Genomic DNA, 18956 nt, shown 5'->3' with positions numbered 1-18956 from the left:
AGAGGCCCCCTTGCTGAGCCCCGGTAGACCTGTAAAATGAGAAAGAAAGAAACCCTGTGTCGTTTTAAGCGACTGAGATTTGGGCTGTTAATTAATGTGTGAAGCATTATTGAGTCTATCCTGACTCAAAGATATTCTAAACAAGTTTATTCTATAATAATTTTTTTCCCAAAAGTCATGCTTGTACCTTAGTCAGAATAGCTAAAAACTGGAAACAACCCAAATGTCCACCTTCAGGAGAATGGATCAAAAAATTGTGGTATCTTCATAGATTGGAATATTCCTCAGTAATTAAAGGAACTATTGATATATACGATGACAAGGATAAATCTCAAAAAAATTATGTAAAATGAAAGAAACCAGACACAGAATGATAGATGTTGTTTGATTCTATTTACACGAAGCTCAAGAATAGTTAAAACTTATCTATGGTGACAGAAATCAGAAGTGTTGGCTCTGCGGGGAGGGACTGACTGGAAAGGAGCACCAGGAAACTTTCCGGGTGAATGAGTTTCTTACATTTTTGTTTTGGGTGATGGTACACAGGCGTATGTTTTGTATTATCAAAAGTCAACAAACTGAATACTTAAAATCTATTGCATTGAGTATAAATCATACCCCAGTTTAAAAATGAATTCATGATTATATAATGTGTAAGACATCTATGTGCTCTTCTGGAAAGAAATCCAGACCTAGGTAAATGTACAGTTCCATCTGCAGTTCTACCAGTAAGATGTAAGCAAGATACTACACAACTTTAAAAAAATCTTACTTCTTAATCTATAAAATTAGGATAATATCTTCTAACAGAATTGAGAGATAACATAAATGTCATAACACTAAAGCATAGGAACAATAGTTAACATTTAATGTTTTATGATGTTCAGTCTCAGATGCTTACATTTTCAGGTGCTAAGTCCTCAGTTACTCTTGATTCATTCACCCATCAACTCTTATACCCAAAGAGAGCATCCAGTCTAAAGGTTTCATTTTAACGATTTCATTCTTTTTTCTCTTTTCTTCTAGTCCAACGTCCCCATCCTAATTCATGCACTTTTCACATCGTCTATACTGTGACAACAGCTTTCTCTGTGTCTCAGTCAATCCAAATCACTCCCCTCTCAACTGTGAAAACCCCTCTCTGCAACCAAGCCTGCAAATGCACTCTGAATAACCCAACATCATGGAGTTCCCTCTATTGGTGTTAGTTTTGCCTGATGTATAGTTATTTATCTGCATGTCTTATAAGTTCTTGAATAACTTCTTACTTAACTCCGTGGTCTTATATAGTATCTGAGATACAGTAGGTACTCAATAAATACTTGAATTAAATTTGTTCATGCAGTTTAGACTTAATTTTTTCCTATGTAAATCTACCCAGGTAGCATTAACTAGCTCTTGCTGTACCCACTGTCACAACAGTAATCTCTCTCTCTTCTGAATTTCTAAACTACTAACATGGCTTTTCTCAGCAACTTCTTTCTATTCTTCTAAGAATACGTCACTGCATTCTTAGAAGCACATACATGTCACATACAGGGATTTGTTCATAAAACCCTTTATGTTTATTCCTTACCCATCAAAGTTATAACCATAATTAAGTTGTAGTAAGAGATTTCAATAACATGTTATTTAAAGCATCAATCCAATAATCATTGACTAATTCCTTAGGATTAAATATGAGATTCTCTCTCTAATGTAAACTCTAAAAGAATGCTATAAATTGTGGTTAAAAGAAAGATTAGTGAGATATGAGGAGAACATACTTATCTTCAGGAAAGCACAATGAGCCCATGACAACAGTTTCTGAATGAGAAAAAAAAAAAGACATCTGATGTAATGGGCTGTGTGTGTGTGTGTGTGTGTGTGTGTATTTGTAAAATTCCATAACTTTTCATTTATCAGGGTCTGAGATATCTCCAAGGAGCATTTCTCCTTCTTTTAAAAGTAAAAGTGTGTTGCATCTTAAAATTTATATGGAATAGCCAAAACAATCTTGAAAAAGAAGAACAAGGTTGGAGGTCTCACCCTTCCTGATTTCGCAATGTACAATGCTATAGCAATCAAAACAATGTTGTACTAGCTTAAAAACAGATATATAGACCAATGGAATAGAATAGAAAACCCTGAAATAAACCCTCAGTGTAGGGTCAAATTATTTCAACAAGGGTGCCAAGACCATTCAGTGGGGGAAAGGATGATCTTTTCAACAAATTGTACAGGGAAACCTGGATATCCACATGCAAAAGAATGAAGTTGGATCCTTCCACTATACCATATACAAAAATTAACTCAAAATAGGTCAAAGACCTAAACATAAGAGCTAAAACTATAAAACTGTTACAAGAAAACATAAGGAATAAACTTCATGACATTGGATTTGGCAATGATATCTTGGATTTGACACCAAAAGCCCAAGCAACAACAAATAGATAAATTGGACTATATTAAAATGAAAAACTTCTGTGGATCAAAGGACACAATCAACAGAGTGAAAAGGCAACCTATGGAATGGGAGAAAACGTTTGCAAATCGTATATCTGATAATGAGTTAATATCCAGAATACATAAAGAATTCCTGCCACTCAACAACAAAACAAACAACCTGATTAAAAAACAGGAAAAAGACTTGAAAAGACAACTCTCCAAAGAAGTTATACAAATGGCCAATAAACACATCAAAAAATGCTCAACATCCTAATCATCAGAGAAATGCACATCAAAACCACAATGAGATACCACCTCATACCCAATAGGATAACTACTATCAAAAAAATGGAAAACAATAAGAGTTGGTGAGGTTGTAGAGAAACTGGAACCCTTGTCCACTGTTGGTAGGAATGTAATATGGTGCAGCTGCTATGGAAACTATAGTGGTTCTTCAAAAAACTGAAAATAGAACTGCCATATAATTCAGCAATTCCACTTCCGGGTATATATGGAAAAGAATTGAGAGTTTCAAACAGACATTCATACACTCATGTTCATACTAGCATTATTCACAATAGTCAAAAGGTAGAAGCAACCCAAGTGTTGCTCAACAGATGAATGGATAAACATACAAGGGAGTATCATTCAGTTTTAAAAAGGAAGGCAATTCTGACACATGCTACAACATGGATGAACCTTGAAAACATTATGGTAAGTGAAATAAGCCAGTAACAAAAGGACAAATACTGTATGAGTCCACTTTTATGAGATACCGAGTGTAGTTAAATTCAGAGAGAGAAAGTAGAAAGATAGTTGCCAGGAGCTTGGGGGTGGGGGCGGGGAGGACAGAATGGGGTATTATTTGTCAATGGGTATAGAGTTGCAGTTCTGCAAGATGTAAAAAGTTTTGGAGATAGATGGTGGTGATGGCTGTACAACAATGAGAATATACTTAATTCTACTTTAACTGTACACTTAAAAATGGTTAATAAGGTAGATTTTATGTTATGCATATTTTACCACAATTAAAAAAAATTAACTAAGACCCAGAAAAGTACAAGTGTGATGAGAATACATTTGAATTATTTAGAATATCACTTAAAACCATTTTGTCTTCAGGATTGCTCTGGTCTTACCACTTGGAAATTCACTTTCACTAAACCCATACATCTTATTTTATGTCCACAAAACAGCATTATATCAAAAGTAGAAGTTATGTGCCTGAATTCAACCAGGAGTACTGAGTACGTTGATTTAATTTTTTGCAACCTGTTCTAAAATGATTATAACTACAATCTAGTGGCTAGCACATTGTTTAGGTGTACACACACAAAAAGCTGAATAAATGAACACATGAACACAACTAAACAGGCCTAGATAATTTTTTCTGACTGTATTATCAATAAATATAGTGATGTGAGACACCTGAAAATAAACTCTACATTTGCTATATTAATTGGAACATGACATTGAATTAACATTCAGCCAGGAAAGCTCCATGTAAATGAACCAGAAGTAACATATCAAACAAAGCAAATCATTATATCTCAGTGGGAGCAAAACTCCTTTCTGAAAAGATTCCAGGAGGTATTTCTAACTATATGAATACACTAAATAGTTTCCAATTTCCAACTGGAAGAAACCACCAAAATAGCTAAATATGCTGAATCTGAAATAAATGTCTAGTGAGTGGAACTATGAACTCCATTTATGGCATTCCTAACAATGTCAATCACTAATTGAGGGCTGCTGGGAGTAACTCAGCATCTAGACCCACATTTTACAAAGGTGGCCCCAGGTAAGTTCTAAATAATGGTTGCCATTTGTACAGAGGAAAAGTTGACTCATAAAATATTTGGCAGTGAAGGTTGGCAGGAGAGTTAATACGGGGAGCTTTAGGACTGGATGGGATAAACGACAGCCTACCAAGTTTCTCATAGAGACTCTTTCTAAAGATAGTACAGTAGATATCCACAGCCATTCTCCTCTTTATTCCGGCTGGCAAAGCCTGAATGTTGTTCAGGTATCCAGCCCTTACCCGAAGGCCATGTGCTAGGAAAGGTGACTCTTCCTGCAGGTATAAATCTGGGAAAAATCTTGCCTGATTTCTCTGAAATCATCGTGTTATCTCATTACAAGAGCCAATGGCAATGGAAACCTGTCATACAGGAGATCCTCAGTAGAGACTTGTTCAGAGGTCTTGTGCTCTGCTAAAGAAGTTTGAAAGATAAAACCTTCTTAGGATCAAGGCTAAGAGCCTACATGTGACAAGCATATGTGCAGAGAGAACTCACTCTGGTTGCTCATGATTTGTTCAGAGAGCTCTACTTTTAGCATCCTTCCCATTCACTAGGATTCTTTGGCAGCAAGCAACAGAAATGAACTTAGGCCACCTTAAGCAAAAGGTAATTTATTAGAGGGATATTGGAATCTTACAAAACATAGGCAGGCTATATGATCAGACTTGGAACAGACCAGGAACTAAGAGACTTCCAGAGGACAAGGAAGCAGGATGCAGAATCATGTCATAGCAGGAGCCTCTGATCAAGGCCCTGTGGCTCCATGAATAAACACCATACATATAAAGTCACTCACATTACTTGCTTCCTGTTCTAAGCCTAAGGTATCATACTGCCCAAACTTAGGTTGCATGACTGCCCACTGGCCACACCTTAGCAGTAAAAGAGAGATCTGTCTATTTCAGCTTCTACAGAGGGAGACAGGTATCTAGATTTACTGTTTTTACTGTTCCATCATATTATATACATTGTGTGCGTGTGTGTGTGTGTTTGGGGGAGAGAAGTCTATCAAAGAAAGCAGGCATTCTACAGGGAAAGGTGTAAAAATACTGCAAAAAAAAAAAGGAAAAGAAAAAAAAATCCCATCATCCCTGTGACTATCACAACTAGTTGTTTCTGAGTGCCAAAAGAAGTGAAACAAATATAGTCATGATTCCCACAAGCTGGTATTAAGAAATAGGAGCAGGGCTTCCCTGGTGGCGCAGTGGTTGAGAGTCTGCCTGCCGATGCAGGGGACACGGGTTCGTGCCCCGGTCCGGGAAGATCCCACGTGCCGCGGAGCGGCTGGGCCCGTGAGCCATGGCCGCTGAGCCTGCACATCCGGAGCCTGTGCTCCGCAGCGGGAAAGGCCACAACGGTGAAAGGCCCGCGTACCGCAAAAAACAAAGAAACAAACAAAACAGGCATTCAATTTGTTTATTCAGATTGACTTACTCTGACATTCACATTAATTTCAAATCAACATCATCTTTTAGGGACATGGCTAGAGGATAACAGGCCACACCATATTTTTAATTACAAAAACAAGACATGTTCAATGGATACAGTAAGGTGGATCCCATGGCGAGTCCACTTCCACTTGTTAGGGCTTGACAGCTAGCACTAAATCTTTCCAAGGGTTTCAGTTTCATTTGGCCTCCTTTAGACCCAGCAGTTTTTAGCAGTACACATTTTCCACATGTAATTAAGTAATGGAGAGTGAGTTGTTATACATGACATTTAATTTTCGATAGTGGGGGAAGGTATGACAAGAGCTGCAGGCGAGATCATTAATCTTCTTGGATCCCTGCACTGCCAAATACAGCAATTCATTCTTGATCGTATTAATACAGTGTTCCTCCTGTACTGAAATTGGAGTGCTTGTGTAGAGGGGATCATGTGGAATAGGAAAATTCACAGAATTGAATGTGTGGTACACAGTAAGCCCCCAGATTGTAATATACATCTAGATGATCTAGAGTAGAATAATTTAGTATACCAGAGTCTATATGTGCCATTGGGCACAATTACATGATTACAGGATTGTCCAAAATCTAGCAATGTAGGGAGAAAAGGGCAAAAAGTGATTATGTAAGTCATATATACACAGCAGCAACTTGCTAATTTTCCTTGATGACTCACAGACCCCTTTTGTGCATTATAGATCAATTAGTATATGAATAAAGACAAGTGTTAAAAGAATATAAGGACATGATCACACAAATGTACATCACTCCAGACTAAAGACCCTAGTTAATTAAAATGTTGCCTGCAGCATATTTTAACAGCTTTCTGTGAGTACTACTAATCATTCTCCCAAACCTGTGGCCAGTTTGCACTTTTATCTCGATTGTCAATAAATTTGGAAAAGAGTTGCTCAGGTATAAAAGCCAAAATTTTCCGTATAATGGAAATGCACAGGAAATCAATAATTTCAACTAAGGAAGGAAATATTGACAAATAGAAGCACTAATCAAAGACATACAATTTATAAAAATCAGTTTTTAAAGTAACATTATATCACACAAAGCAGTTATGCCGTTTTAAAGAAAAGTATAATTGTGTCTGTTCTACTGAGATGATTTAAGTGCTAACTTCCTGAAACTTGGTAACAAATCAATATTTAATTGTTTCAGGATTTGGTTCCAAAATAGGCAAAATTAGAGTTCTTGTAACAATAGCCTGAAAGAGGTAATTTATAGGCAGAGGCTGAAAGATGTATATAAATGAGTAATGAACTAGACAATCAGCCTGAAGAAGCGAGGATGATGTGTTGGATAGCACCTAAAATGCACAGGTTACTACACATGAATAGGACACCAGTCTACCATGATACCCTTATTGGTGATGTAAAGAGCTGAAAAGAAATAAAATATTTTCTTTTTTGATTTCCTTAAGTGCTTTAAATTCCAACCCTACTTGATATTACTTACCTCAGTAAAATCTATTATAATACATTTTATTGACATGGGGATTAATTGATGTTAATTAGATTTCTCTTTATACAGTCCTCAATTAAAGAGCGTTCTACTCCTTGTTGGAGTATCAGGTCATCATTAAAAAAAGAACACCGTGGAGAAGTAACAGAAGCAGAAGTAGCAGCAGCCCAACAACAGCAGACAGGGAAATAAAAGACATTTTAGGCAGGCTATGTCCTTGTCTCTTATTCTAACATTTACCAGAAATGGTTGTATATAATGTCCGTACCTATCTCTTCCAGTGCTTAATCATTATGATGTTAATTAAAGCATTCTAAAACTGTGAATGTGCTTCACTCAAAAAATAGTCAAGATTCTGGAATTAGACAAAGTATATATGAGAAGTCAAATGACTTTAGGTAAGAGTTCTTAGTCAAATGACTAGCTCCTTCCCTATGGAAACTGAAGCATTAATTAATTAATAAAATGCTGGCACACAAATTATTAGACACATACCTATTGAATAACACAAAAGGTTGTAAGCAGTGTGTACATCTCTCTTGATACAATTCAAGCTCATTTCCCTTTAGATAGTCTAAAAGTGGATATGACTAGATTGTTCAGAATCAAGCCCACATCATTTTTCCCCCTATAAAAGAAGATATAGAAAATCTTCCTAAGTTAGATTATTTGAGAAAGTAGTAGGGAGAGGGACTAAAGTATGAGGAATTTTGTAAAATATGAGTTATATGTCTATATGCATTTTTGAATCCACAAAATAAGTCAAACTAACTTACTATGATTGTTGCCTTTGGAGAATAAATAATCTGGATTGCTCAGTAGGAGCTGAAAGGAAATTTATTCAATAAAGCTTTCTGAATGCCCACTATGTGCTAGGCACTATAATTTAATGACCATGTAAGAAAGGCTCATAATTAGATGACATATTTTGAATGTAGTTTGATCCTTCTAAATTGCTTAAAATCACTTCCAGTAAATAAGTATTCAGCAGCATCCTCAATCATGCTTACACCATTAATTTCCTGAACAATTTTTTTTCTTGATTCTGATCCCTTCTGAACAATCAAAATTGAAACCACCAGACACTAAATTAATGGGAGTATATTACTATTATTAAAATTCTACTCAGCTTTCTCTTCTGTACTCTAAATAATTTGTTCTTTTAACCTTTCTTTCTTGAAGGAGGGGGGTTCTATTTCCCAACTACTTAATTGCATTAAATGATTTCCTTTGGATCCTACTCAATTTTCTTTTGCTCTCTTTAAAATGGGATGACCCAGCATGAGTAATAAAGGCCCCACAAATGCTGAAGAGGTAACAGTAATGTTAATCATTAATAATGTCCCTTGCAGCAGTCACCACCATGTGCCGAGCACTGATGTGCAGACTCTACTGAGTGCTATGTAACGTCTTCTCATGTGATCCTCACACAGCTTTACACAAAGTTCTAAAGCCTAAATGGCTTCACCTCTTTACTTGTATGCACGTCTCTTGATGGACACTTTAAATTTTTGAGGGGCTGACCTTTCCTCAAGTCTGTTCATGTTTTCATCATCTAACTCTAATTTTGTAACCTCTGGCAACAGCAAGGGCCAAGAAACCCCAAAAAAGAGACTGGTGTCTGACAGAGGACTTCAAGGTGAGTAAGCCAGAGGTGGTGGTCTTAATAAATACATAAAGACAGATGAGAAGGAGGAAGGTTTCTCCCCCTAGAAACAAGAGTAAAAACCCCTGGAAATCCAGGAAGTGTTACTGAGCAAGAGAAAAGGGCATCAAAGTAGGACTTCTTCAGGAGCAAAGCAGCAACGCCTGTGAGGCTGAAGTGGTGGCATGGGAAGGAATATTTCAATCACCTACATTAGTGCCCATATCTGGGAATAAAACTCCCCCTTAATCCCAGCCATCTCCTGGGAGTGGACGGGTCTTACTAACAGGTAACTATAGAGAAGGGGGAGAATAACAATGATCATCACCATCATAAAGGACCAGCTAACATTTTTTCAAGCCTTTACTCCATGCTCGACACTATGGTAAGCATTTCTAATTTTTGAAACACCACAATGAGTGAGGTAAGTACTTTATAGACCCCATTTTACAGATAATAACTGAGGCCCAAAGCAAAAAGAAACAGCGTGACAGTTAACATACAGGGTTAGTTACATCCCCTAAGAATAATTCAGACTCATCTGTCATTTCAGTCCAATAACAGGGAATCAGAGCTTCCTTCCACTGCTGATGATGGCCACCACCAATGAGGAGTCCCAATTCTGACTCATTTATGCCAAAAGGGCTCAGTCAGCTAGCAGATGAGGCGTGGGCAAATGTGGAGCCCCAAACGGACCACACGACTCCAGACAGAAGAGCTCACATCTCCTCCCCTCTGTATTTCTCACCAGCACTCTTAATACGAAGCTCCTAAAATTTTCCTGGGTTCTTTTTTTCCTGTGTATTCTTTGGTGAAGGCATTAATGAGTCAGCAAATGTACCAAATGATGGTGACAGTAGGATGAGAAGCTAGAATATTCTATTATATTTATAAATAGGATAATCAGGAAGAATTTTTTAAAATGGAAATAAAAATACAAGCCTCAATTATCAGTTCTATCATGTGAAATGTAAATAACAAGAACACCTCACAATCGAAACAATCCATACTTTTCTTGAAGTGACAGTCCCAAGATGGAAATATATTTTTAGAATACAGTGATTTTGTTAAACAAACGAAAGATGAAATAGTCTTACACAAATTATAACATCTCAAGAGGAGATCTTAAGTTTTAGAAAACCAGATGTATCTATCCTACCTGATGAAAACAAGCTTGACCTTTGACGGGGCAGTCTTAATAATGGCAGATGCATTTTGGTGACTTCTTCCATACAGGATCTGATTGTTTATCTGTGGGGGAAAAATCAAATGCACTTGTAAAATTGTAATATATATATATTTTGTATGAAAATATATATGTATATATACATGTATACAAGTATATGTGTATGTACTTGGAATTAAAAAATGAAGTTCATTCATTTTTAAGTAGGTAGATGTAGGACTCTTTAATGCTAAAAATCTTAACATTCTTCACAGCATAGATTCAAACACTTATTCTCAGCAGCTGCTAAAATCTCTTAAATTCTAATTTGAATGCAGTTAATAAAGAACATACAGTTTTTGACCCTTTTGCTAAACTTGACAGCAGCAGTTAAGCTAGATGCAAAAACCTTATGATAGATATTTCATTTCCTACAGCTTTTCCAGACTCCTAAAAAATGCAGAAAACAGACCAAACTGTGGTATTCATCAGAGCTCTGGAGTGTCCATTAAATATGATTCTGTAAACGTGTCAAGGTTATTACATAGCATAAATTTTGTTACTCCAGAGGACATAAATATTACATCCCCATTTTAAGTCAAATATTAGAGCAACTGTACTGAAACATTTTACTGTACCCAATCAATGAGGCATTCACTCTTATCCAAGATGTGGTGGGATTTTTAACTTGACTGAATTCACCTAAATATGATCTAAAAACATTTATATTCTAAATTTCTTCACTCCAGATTTTCCCACTGCTAAACTATGATGATAGCCATAATCAATCTTTTATTTTATTTTAGCCATTTAATAATAGCTCACACAGTTTTGGCTTTTTCTGTCTTGTCTCTTCAATAAGTAATGATCTATGTCATACTGTCCCTTTTTAACTGAGGCCTTGATAATTTCTATTATTTAAGGGATAGTATAGTACACTATATAAGGGATAGTAAAAAGGAATTTATGCTTTCTGCAATTAGCATCTAATTTGTCTGCCCTTGATGTCTCTGACTTTTGCATTTGAAGACGTCTGGAAAAGGTATCATTTTTGTCATAACACCTATAATGAGAAAGTATTTGGAAATAAACACTTCAAAGGATGGAATGAAAATATAATATTTTTAACTGTCTAAAATGAAGCTCATCCATCACCTCAAAGTGATAAAGCTGGTACTCATATCAAAGGTTACTGCAAAGACTAAACTTGAACCACTGCTTCACTATGCCTCTCATTTTAACAGCTTTTGTTCTTCACCAAGATAATCAATCTCCCAGAAGTACACTGATCTCCACACTGTCATTTCTCTGCGTCTCAGTTTCTTCTTCTTTAAAAGGAATCTAAGCACCTATTTCATAAAACTATTGTGAGAATTAAATAATGTCTTTAAATTTTATTTACAGTAATCTTGATACCCAAAGGATTTTTAATTTTTATGTGTTAAAACTACTCATCTTTTCTGTTAAGGTTTCTGCCTTTTTGACATGATGTATTTAAAAATGTGCCCACCCTCCGTATGGTACTATGATGATGGATACATGCCATTATACATTTGTCCAAATCTACAGAATGTACAACACCCAGAGTGAGTGCTAATGTAAACTTACGGACTTTGAGTGATTATGATGGGTCAATATAGGTTCATCAGTTGTAACGAATGCACCACTCTGGAAGGGGATATTGGTAATGAGGGAGGCTGTGCATGTTTGGGGATGGGGGGTCCATAGGAAATCTCTTTACCTTCCTCTCAATTTTCCTGCTCTAAAAAAAAAAAATCATTTTTTAAGCACCCACCCTCTAGATAACATATTTTCTCCTAATACTTTTATGGTTTTATTTTTCTTATATTTACATCTTCTTACCTAACTTAGTTATAAGGGAAATAGTTAAAAGTCATGTAGTCATTAAGAGTGATGTGAAAAAGCATACTTAATGACATAAGAAATATCAAAAATGTATTAAGTGACAAAGCCTGGCTACAACCTAGTATGTCTACCATGATCACCTTTTTTGCTAACCATAGTTTTCAATCTCTTTAATGGAAAATGAACTGCAAATAAGAAAGTTTAAATCACAATTTTAAAATGAGATGATGCATGGACTATGCTTGGTCCAATGCCTGGCACTCAGGTAATTATTTGTGAATATCTTCCCCACTGTGCCTGGCCTCTGCTTTAAGAAAGTCTTTCCTAAACCATGACCTATCAAACCTTCTTGTCTTTGAATTCTATGGCACTAGGTTTAAAGAAATTTCTCTTATTCCATTTGCACCTCACCCGCATGGTAAAGTCAACCCTTGTCAGGTAGAAAGCATCCATGCAGGCATATAATATTTATTGAACAGAGCTAAACTCCTTGAGGGCAGGAACTGGTGTCCTCTTCTTGGTATTCCCCAGCTTTCATACACAGCTTGCATACAATGGTGCTCAGTGAGGATGCACTGAATCACAGAGCCCTGAATGGAAGTAACACTTCCATTAATCAACTGCTGGTATGCTTTCTCTGAGGTGGGCTCCAGCCTTCAACGTGATTGAAGTTTACCAAAAAAAAAAAAAAAAAAGTTTTTTTGATTAGCAAACGCTTGAGTGTATATAAAATTGAGCTGTTTCATGTTTATAGATATGCCTGTCTTTTAGCTGTGATCCTCCATTTTGATAGAATAGAATCCATGGCAGTATTATTCTAAGAGGAAAAAATCATAGCCCAAGTGAAGACAGCAAGTCATTAATTTCAATTTACCTAAGAGTAAAGCTAAAGTTATAAGTCTTTCCTGGTGCTGTTTCTGAACATTCAGAGGCCCTGGCAGTAGAAAGGCGAGGCAGCTTGCTTGCTGGCAATGTTTTTTCCAGTGCCAACAACTGTGGCATTTACTGCTAAGGCAGTTGCTCCCTGACAATGATCAGGGGCCTCTAGAGAGACTCTGCTACTTAGTGGAAAACTGGGAACAGAACAGGAAACTCAAGATAGAGTGAAACCTTATTTTACTGGATTAAATCTAAAAGGAAAAATGCAGATCTCCAGATAAATATAATCCAAGACAAAGTCTCTTTTCTGGCTTCAGAAATGACACATGAGCAGCCCTCTGAGTTTCAGGAGAGGAAGATCTCTTCTGTGTTTTCTTAGATCTTATTGTATACAAAACAATTTCACTATTTAAACAAAAGGTATATAGCTTCCAATGACATAAGCAGGTTTTTTATATTTCTTCATTTCTAAGGAAACCCACTCCAGAGAAAATTCAGTAAGTAATTAGAAAGAATATGATGTATTTTATGCAAATTAACTTCAGACTGTCACTTTTCCTATTTCTGAGAAGGTGCTATTTTCTGAGGGCACTATTGTTTAAACAACAGGTGGAGGACGTCTTCTCAGTATAGCATAGACAGAAAGAAAGCATTTTGTACCTCCTGGAAGTTTTTCAGGTTAATTCTAATTAATAATAACTACCAGCCACTGAGTGCTTTCTCCGTGCCAAACACTCTGCAAAGCTCTTGACGCACAGGATCTCAGTTAAATCTCAGAATAACCAAGTGTTATGTACTTTCACCAGATTATGAAACTGGTACTCCAAAACCTTGAGTAATTTGCCCAAGGTGATTTAGCTATTAGTTGAAAACCCTGTTTTCCTAAGGCACACCTAGAGGTATTATCATCCGTACGGTGCACATAAAAATCAGCTGATTTCTAAAGTCATCTTTGTAAAGGTGTCTATTAAATAAACTCTGAGCTGGACACCTACCATCTTAGGTCCTGGAATTTTGAGATACACAAGTCAGAATCAAGCATTTTACCACAATGCATAGAGGCAAGACCCGATAGCTCTGTTAGGCTTTTGAAATCCCTAATGCAGTATGCAGTTCTGTAAGACTGCACCTTTCCTTTTGAGCAAACAAGCTACACCCTGAACAATAATATATACTTATTTCACTTTTTCTTCATTATACAAATAGACAAAGATTGACTAACTTTTAAGTTTTTTTCTGACCCAAGCCAAAGGAAAACAGTTAAAATATTTCATCCTTTCAGAATATGTGATCATTCAGATTATCTAGAGATTGGAAAACACATTATTATTTTCCATATACTTCCAGTAAACTGAGAAGTAGAGAAACTAAGTGCTTGCCCAAAGTTTCTCCTTTCAAAGGCAAGTCAATGATATACAGAAAAAAAAATCAATTATTTAGATATATCCTTATCTTTGATACTATCTAATAACTGCAGGAAGAACTATCCTTAGTCCTGACTTGTTATTCCAACTCCGCCCAAATAGTCTATCTATTATCTTAAAATCTGAGATGTACAACTCTTCCATTAAAGGGTAACCATATATTCTAAGTCTGGGACAGTCCAGTTTATGCATGTTGTTCCCATTATTTATAATGCTCCCTCTCGAAAGTAACCCAGTTTGGGTGATAAATAATACCTTTTCCCACGTTCACCCAGCCATGACTATGGGAAGTGTATTATATGATACTCCACCTTGATTTCCATATTACTAAATGAGAAAGGATGTAGTAGAGACTTTGGGGATTGTTGCTAGCACACAATCACTTCCTTTACCAGGGATGGTCCTTCCAACCTTCCCATCACAAACGCCATCCATAATGGTTGACAGCAAAGTTAGTACTGTTTGTCATGCCACTCCAGGCTGAAGCTGGAGGACATATGACACAGACTGGGACCATCAAGATTCTCCCTTTTTTGGGGTTTAAAGGAGCTTTATATACTTTATATATTTTCTGTATGAAGGAGCTTTTTATACTCTTGATCTACAATTCTGGTTTTCTTATCTGTGTTTGGCTTCCTCTTCTGATTACTGACAAAATAAGAGGCCTTTCTGAGATCCTCCACAAGGTCAGTAACTTCTATCTCAGCTCTACTATCCCTGGTCCCGAATGACACTAATATTTTATCATGAGTAAGTTAGCTCATCTTTTCCTAAGTTCTGAACTTCCAACTGAATGAAATGTCATTCAGGAGCAACTTAGAGCAGTTCTACATACTGAAGACAACAGCTCCAAATAAGAAACATGTGTATTTGGAAAGCTTACGTCATATTATAATGGGTTTTCATTTTGATCCATATTTCCCCTCAAGGGTTGGTTTCTGCTACTCAGGGCAGGGGGGGAACAAAAAACAAAAAACACGGATTTGAGGTAAACCCTCTATATTCAGGTAGCAGAGATGGAATACTTAATTGCAATATTTTATAGTTTGTAGAAGAAGTAGAATTAGGTTAATCCAGCAACGATTCAGCAAAAGTAAACAGATATAAATCCTTTTGTTATATTACATAAACTTTCACTTTAGAAGTCCTTAATGAGATTTGTTTCAATAAAATTAATTATTCAAAAATATCATGAAGAGGTAGCTTTTCAACTATTCTTAATTTTCCATAGTTCAACTGAACATGAATATAAATTTATGCTGGAGAGCAGCTCAATTAAATCTACTCAAAAATGTACCAGATTGGAAGTAAAAGTTAATTAACTTAAGCTTAGATTAGAAATATTAATTATACAAAAATTAAAATTTAGTTCAAGCAACAGATTTGCCTGAGGTTTGAATATGTTAAAATATATTATGCTCAAAAACATACCCGTGGCCCATGCTTTTATTAAATAGGATGATTTATTATGAACAGTAATAAATTATTATTAAAAAATTGAGTTAGAATTCAGGTAACTGAAATTGCTGATGAAATCTGAGAGTCCTCCCTAATTCACTTTTAAATATATTCTAAACTTTACATTTCAAGACATTAGAATCTAAAGGTTAACATTTTTCTTAAATGAACTCTCTTACTGACTATAACACACATGTAGAGAAAAAAAACAAATCATAAGTGTTTATAACTTGATGGATCTTCTTACACTTTAATTTTTAATCTAAAAATTCCAAGGACTTCCCTGGTGGTGCAGTGGTTAAGAATCCTCCTGCCAATGCAGGGGACGTGGGTTCTAGCCCTGGTCCGGGAAGATCCCACATGCCATGGAGCAACTAAGCCCATGCGTCACAACTACTGACCCTGCACCCTAGAGCCTGTGACCCACAACTACTGAGCCCACGTGCCTAGAGCCCGTGCTCCGCAACAAGAGAAGCCACCACAATGAGAAGTCCGCTCACCTCCACGAAGAGTAGCCCCCACTCACCGCAACTAGAGAAAGCCCACGAACAGCAACAAAGACTCAAGGCAACCAAAAAAAAAAATTTAATTACAATTCCACTTCTAAGAATTTATCCTAAAAAGATTAAAAATCAAGGTGTGGGCTTCCCTGGTGGCCCAGTGGTTGAGAGTCCGCCTGCCGATGCAGGGGACACAGGTTAGTGCCCCGGGCTGGGAAGATCCCACATGCCGCGGAGCGGCTGGGCCCATGAGCCATGGCCGCTAAGCCTGTGCGTCCGGGGCCTGTGCTCCGCAGTGGGAGGGGCCACAACAGTGAGAGGCCTGCGTACCACAAAAAAAAAAAAAAATCAAGGTGTCAAAATGCCTATCATCGCTATAACTTATAATGGAAAAAAATAGAAAAAACTATACATTTATCAACAAAAGGTTTATTATAGTTGTCTTCATACATCAATAAATGGAAAACTGTGCCATTCAATGGTGAAGGAGGATGATACAGATCTAAATCCATTGCCATAAAAAGATAACATTATTGAGTGGAAAAAGGAAGTGACAAAATACCATGTAATCTATTTATCACATTGTTTTCATTTATGTAAAAGTTTCTGAGTCTAAAGAAAGCTCTATGAGTATCTCTACTAAATATCAAGAATGATGGTATCTTTGGTGGGATTTAAGGTGATTTCCATTTTGTTATTTTTATATTGATATTTTATAACTACTTTGTAACAATACCATTTATAAATGCTCACAACATACAAGGCATATATACTACACACAAACATACACATATGCCTTAAATACATTATTTCCCACAAATCAGTAGAGGAATGCATTATTACCTCATTATACAGATGGAGAAATTGGGGATTAATGAGTTTAAGGAATCTGACCAATATATTTAGAGCCAGTATTTATAACCAACTCTGTTCAAGTCCAAAAGCCTGTCCTATTAATAATCAGAAACCATTATTAAGGATATGGGGATGTAGGGGGAAAGTCATAGGGTAAGTAATTTATTTTTGATCCTATGCAATTTTAAATCCAATTAACAGGGCTTCACAAAATAGAATCCCCAGACCAAGAAATATTCCAATATAAGTATAATCGCTATGTGTTATATCTATCATTTATTCACTTATTCAGCAGTCATTGTGCAACTGATGAGGAAACAGGAATTTTCATTACCATCATCACCACAGCTGCCATGTATTGAGCACCAACTATGCTCCAGATACCCATTCTGTGAAAGTCACTTTAGTGGTGTTATTTTTATTTAGTCAGATTTGGTTCCTGCACTCAAACACCTGGAACTCTAATAAGTGACACAGTCTTGGAAACAAATAACTGCACTGCTGTATGATGGACGTAGGCATAGAGCAAGAGGTGATCACCTCTTCTTGGAGATGGGTGGGTGGGTCTTGAGGACTAGACAGAAGCTTAGCAGGCACAGAGTTAACTGAGTGGCAGGAAGGGCACCAGGACTGGGGAAAAGTTATTTTCATATATGAAAAGATATGTACAGAGCAACAGCCAGCTCTACCCACCACCAGTCCCTCCCATCAAGAAACCTGTACAAGGGCTTCCCTGGTGGCGCAGTGGCTGAGAGACCACCTGCCGATGCAGGGGGCATGGGTTTGTGCCCCGGTCCGGGAAGATCCCACATGCCACGGAGTGGCTGGGTCCGTGAGCCATGGCCGCTGAGCCTGCACGTCCGGAGCCTGTGCTCCTCAACGGGAGAGGCCCCAGCAGTGAGAGGCCTGCGTACAGCAAAAAAAAAAAAAAAAAAAAAAAAAAAAAGGAAACTTGTACAAGACTCTTAGATAGCCTCATCCACCAGAGGTCAGACAGCAGAAGCAAGAAGAACTACAATCCTTCAGCCTGTGGAACAAAAACCACATTCACAGAAGGACAGACAAGATGAAAATGCAGAGGGCTATGTACCAGATGAAGGAACAAGATAAAACCCCAGAAAAACAACTAAATGAAATGGAGATAGGCGACCTTCCAGAAAAAGAATTCAGAACAATGACAGTGAAGATGATCCAGGACCTTGGAAAAAGAATGGAGACAAAGATCAAGAAGATGCAAGAAATGTTTAACAAAGGCCTAGAAGAATTAAAGAACAAACAAACAGAGATGAACAATACAATAACTGAAATGAAAACTAACCTAGAAGGAATCAATAGTAGAATAACTGAGGCAGAAGGACGGATAAATGACCTAGAAGACAGAACGGTGGAATTCACTGCTGCGGAACAGAATAAAGAAAAAAGAATGAAAAGAAATGAAGACAGCCTAAGAGAGTCCTCAGACAACATTAAATGCAACAACATTTGCAATATAGTGGTCCCAGAAGGAGAAGAGAGAGAGAAAGGACCCAGGTAAACACTGGAAGAGATTATAGTTGAAAAGATTGCTAACATGGTAAAGGAAATAGCCACCCAAGTCCAGGAAGCGCAGAGTCCCATACAGGATAAACCCAAGGAGAAACACACAGAGACACATAGTAATCAAATTGGTAAAAATTAAAGACAAAGAAAAGTTATTGAAAGTAGCAAGGGAAAAATGACAAGTAACATACAAGGGAACTCCCATAAGGTTAACAGCTGATTTCTCAGCAGAAACTCTACAAGCCACAAGGGAGTGGCATGATATATTTAAAGTGATGAAAGGGAAGAACCTACAACCAAGATTACTCTATCAAGCAAGGATCTCATTCAGATTCGATGCAGAAATCAAAAGCTTTACAGACAGGCAAAAGCTAAAAGAATTCAGCACCACCAAACCAGCTCTACACCAAATGCTAAAGGAACCTCTCTAAGTGGGAAACACAAGAGAAGAAAAGGACCTACAAAAACAAACCCAAAA

At 36.9% G+C, this 18956-nt stretch overlaps 1 protein-coding gene across 1 annotated transcript in view; it reads right to left on the bottom strand.

Annotated features, from left to right (window-relative positions):
• Window positions 1–18956, bottom strand: part of PATJ (PATJ crumbs cell polarity complex component) — a gene marked incomplete at its 3' end in the record, with an annotated part of 366093 nt that overhangs the window by 107083 nt on the left and 240054 nt on the right. Inside the window, exon 29 of the mRNA XM_079698741.1 lies at window positions 9952–10043. Coding sequence (XP_079554867.1) covers window positions 9952–10043 — 92 coding nt within the window. The remainder of the gene's footprint in view (window positions 1–9951; window positions 10044–18956) is intronic.

Source organism: Hyperoodon ampullatus (genome assembly GCF_949752795.1).
Source record: "Hyperoodon ampullatus genome assembly, chromosome: 2".
In the NCBI taxonomy this organism is placed as follows: Eukaryota; Metazoa; Chordata; class Mammalia; order Artiodactyla; family Ziphiidae; genus Hyperoodon; species Hyperoodon ampullatus.
This window is presented reverse-complemented; position numbering and strand designations above follow the sequence as displayed.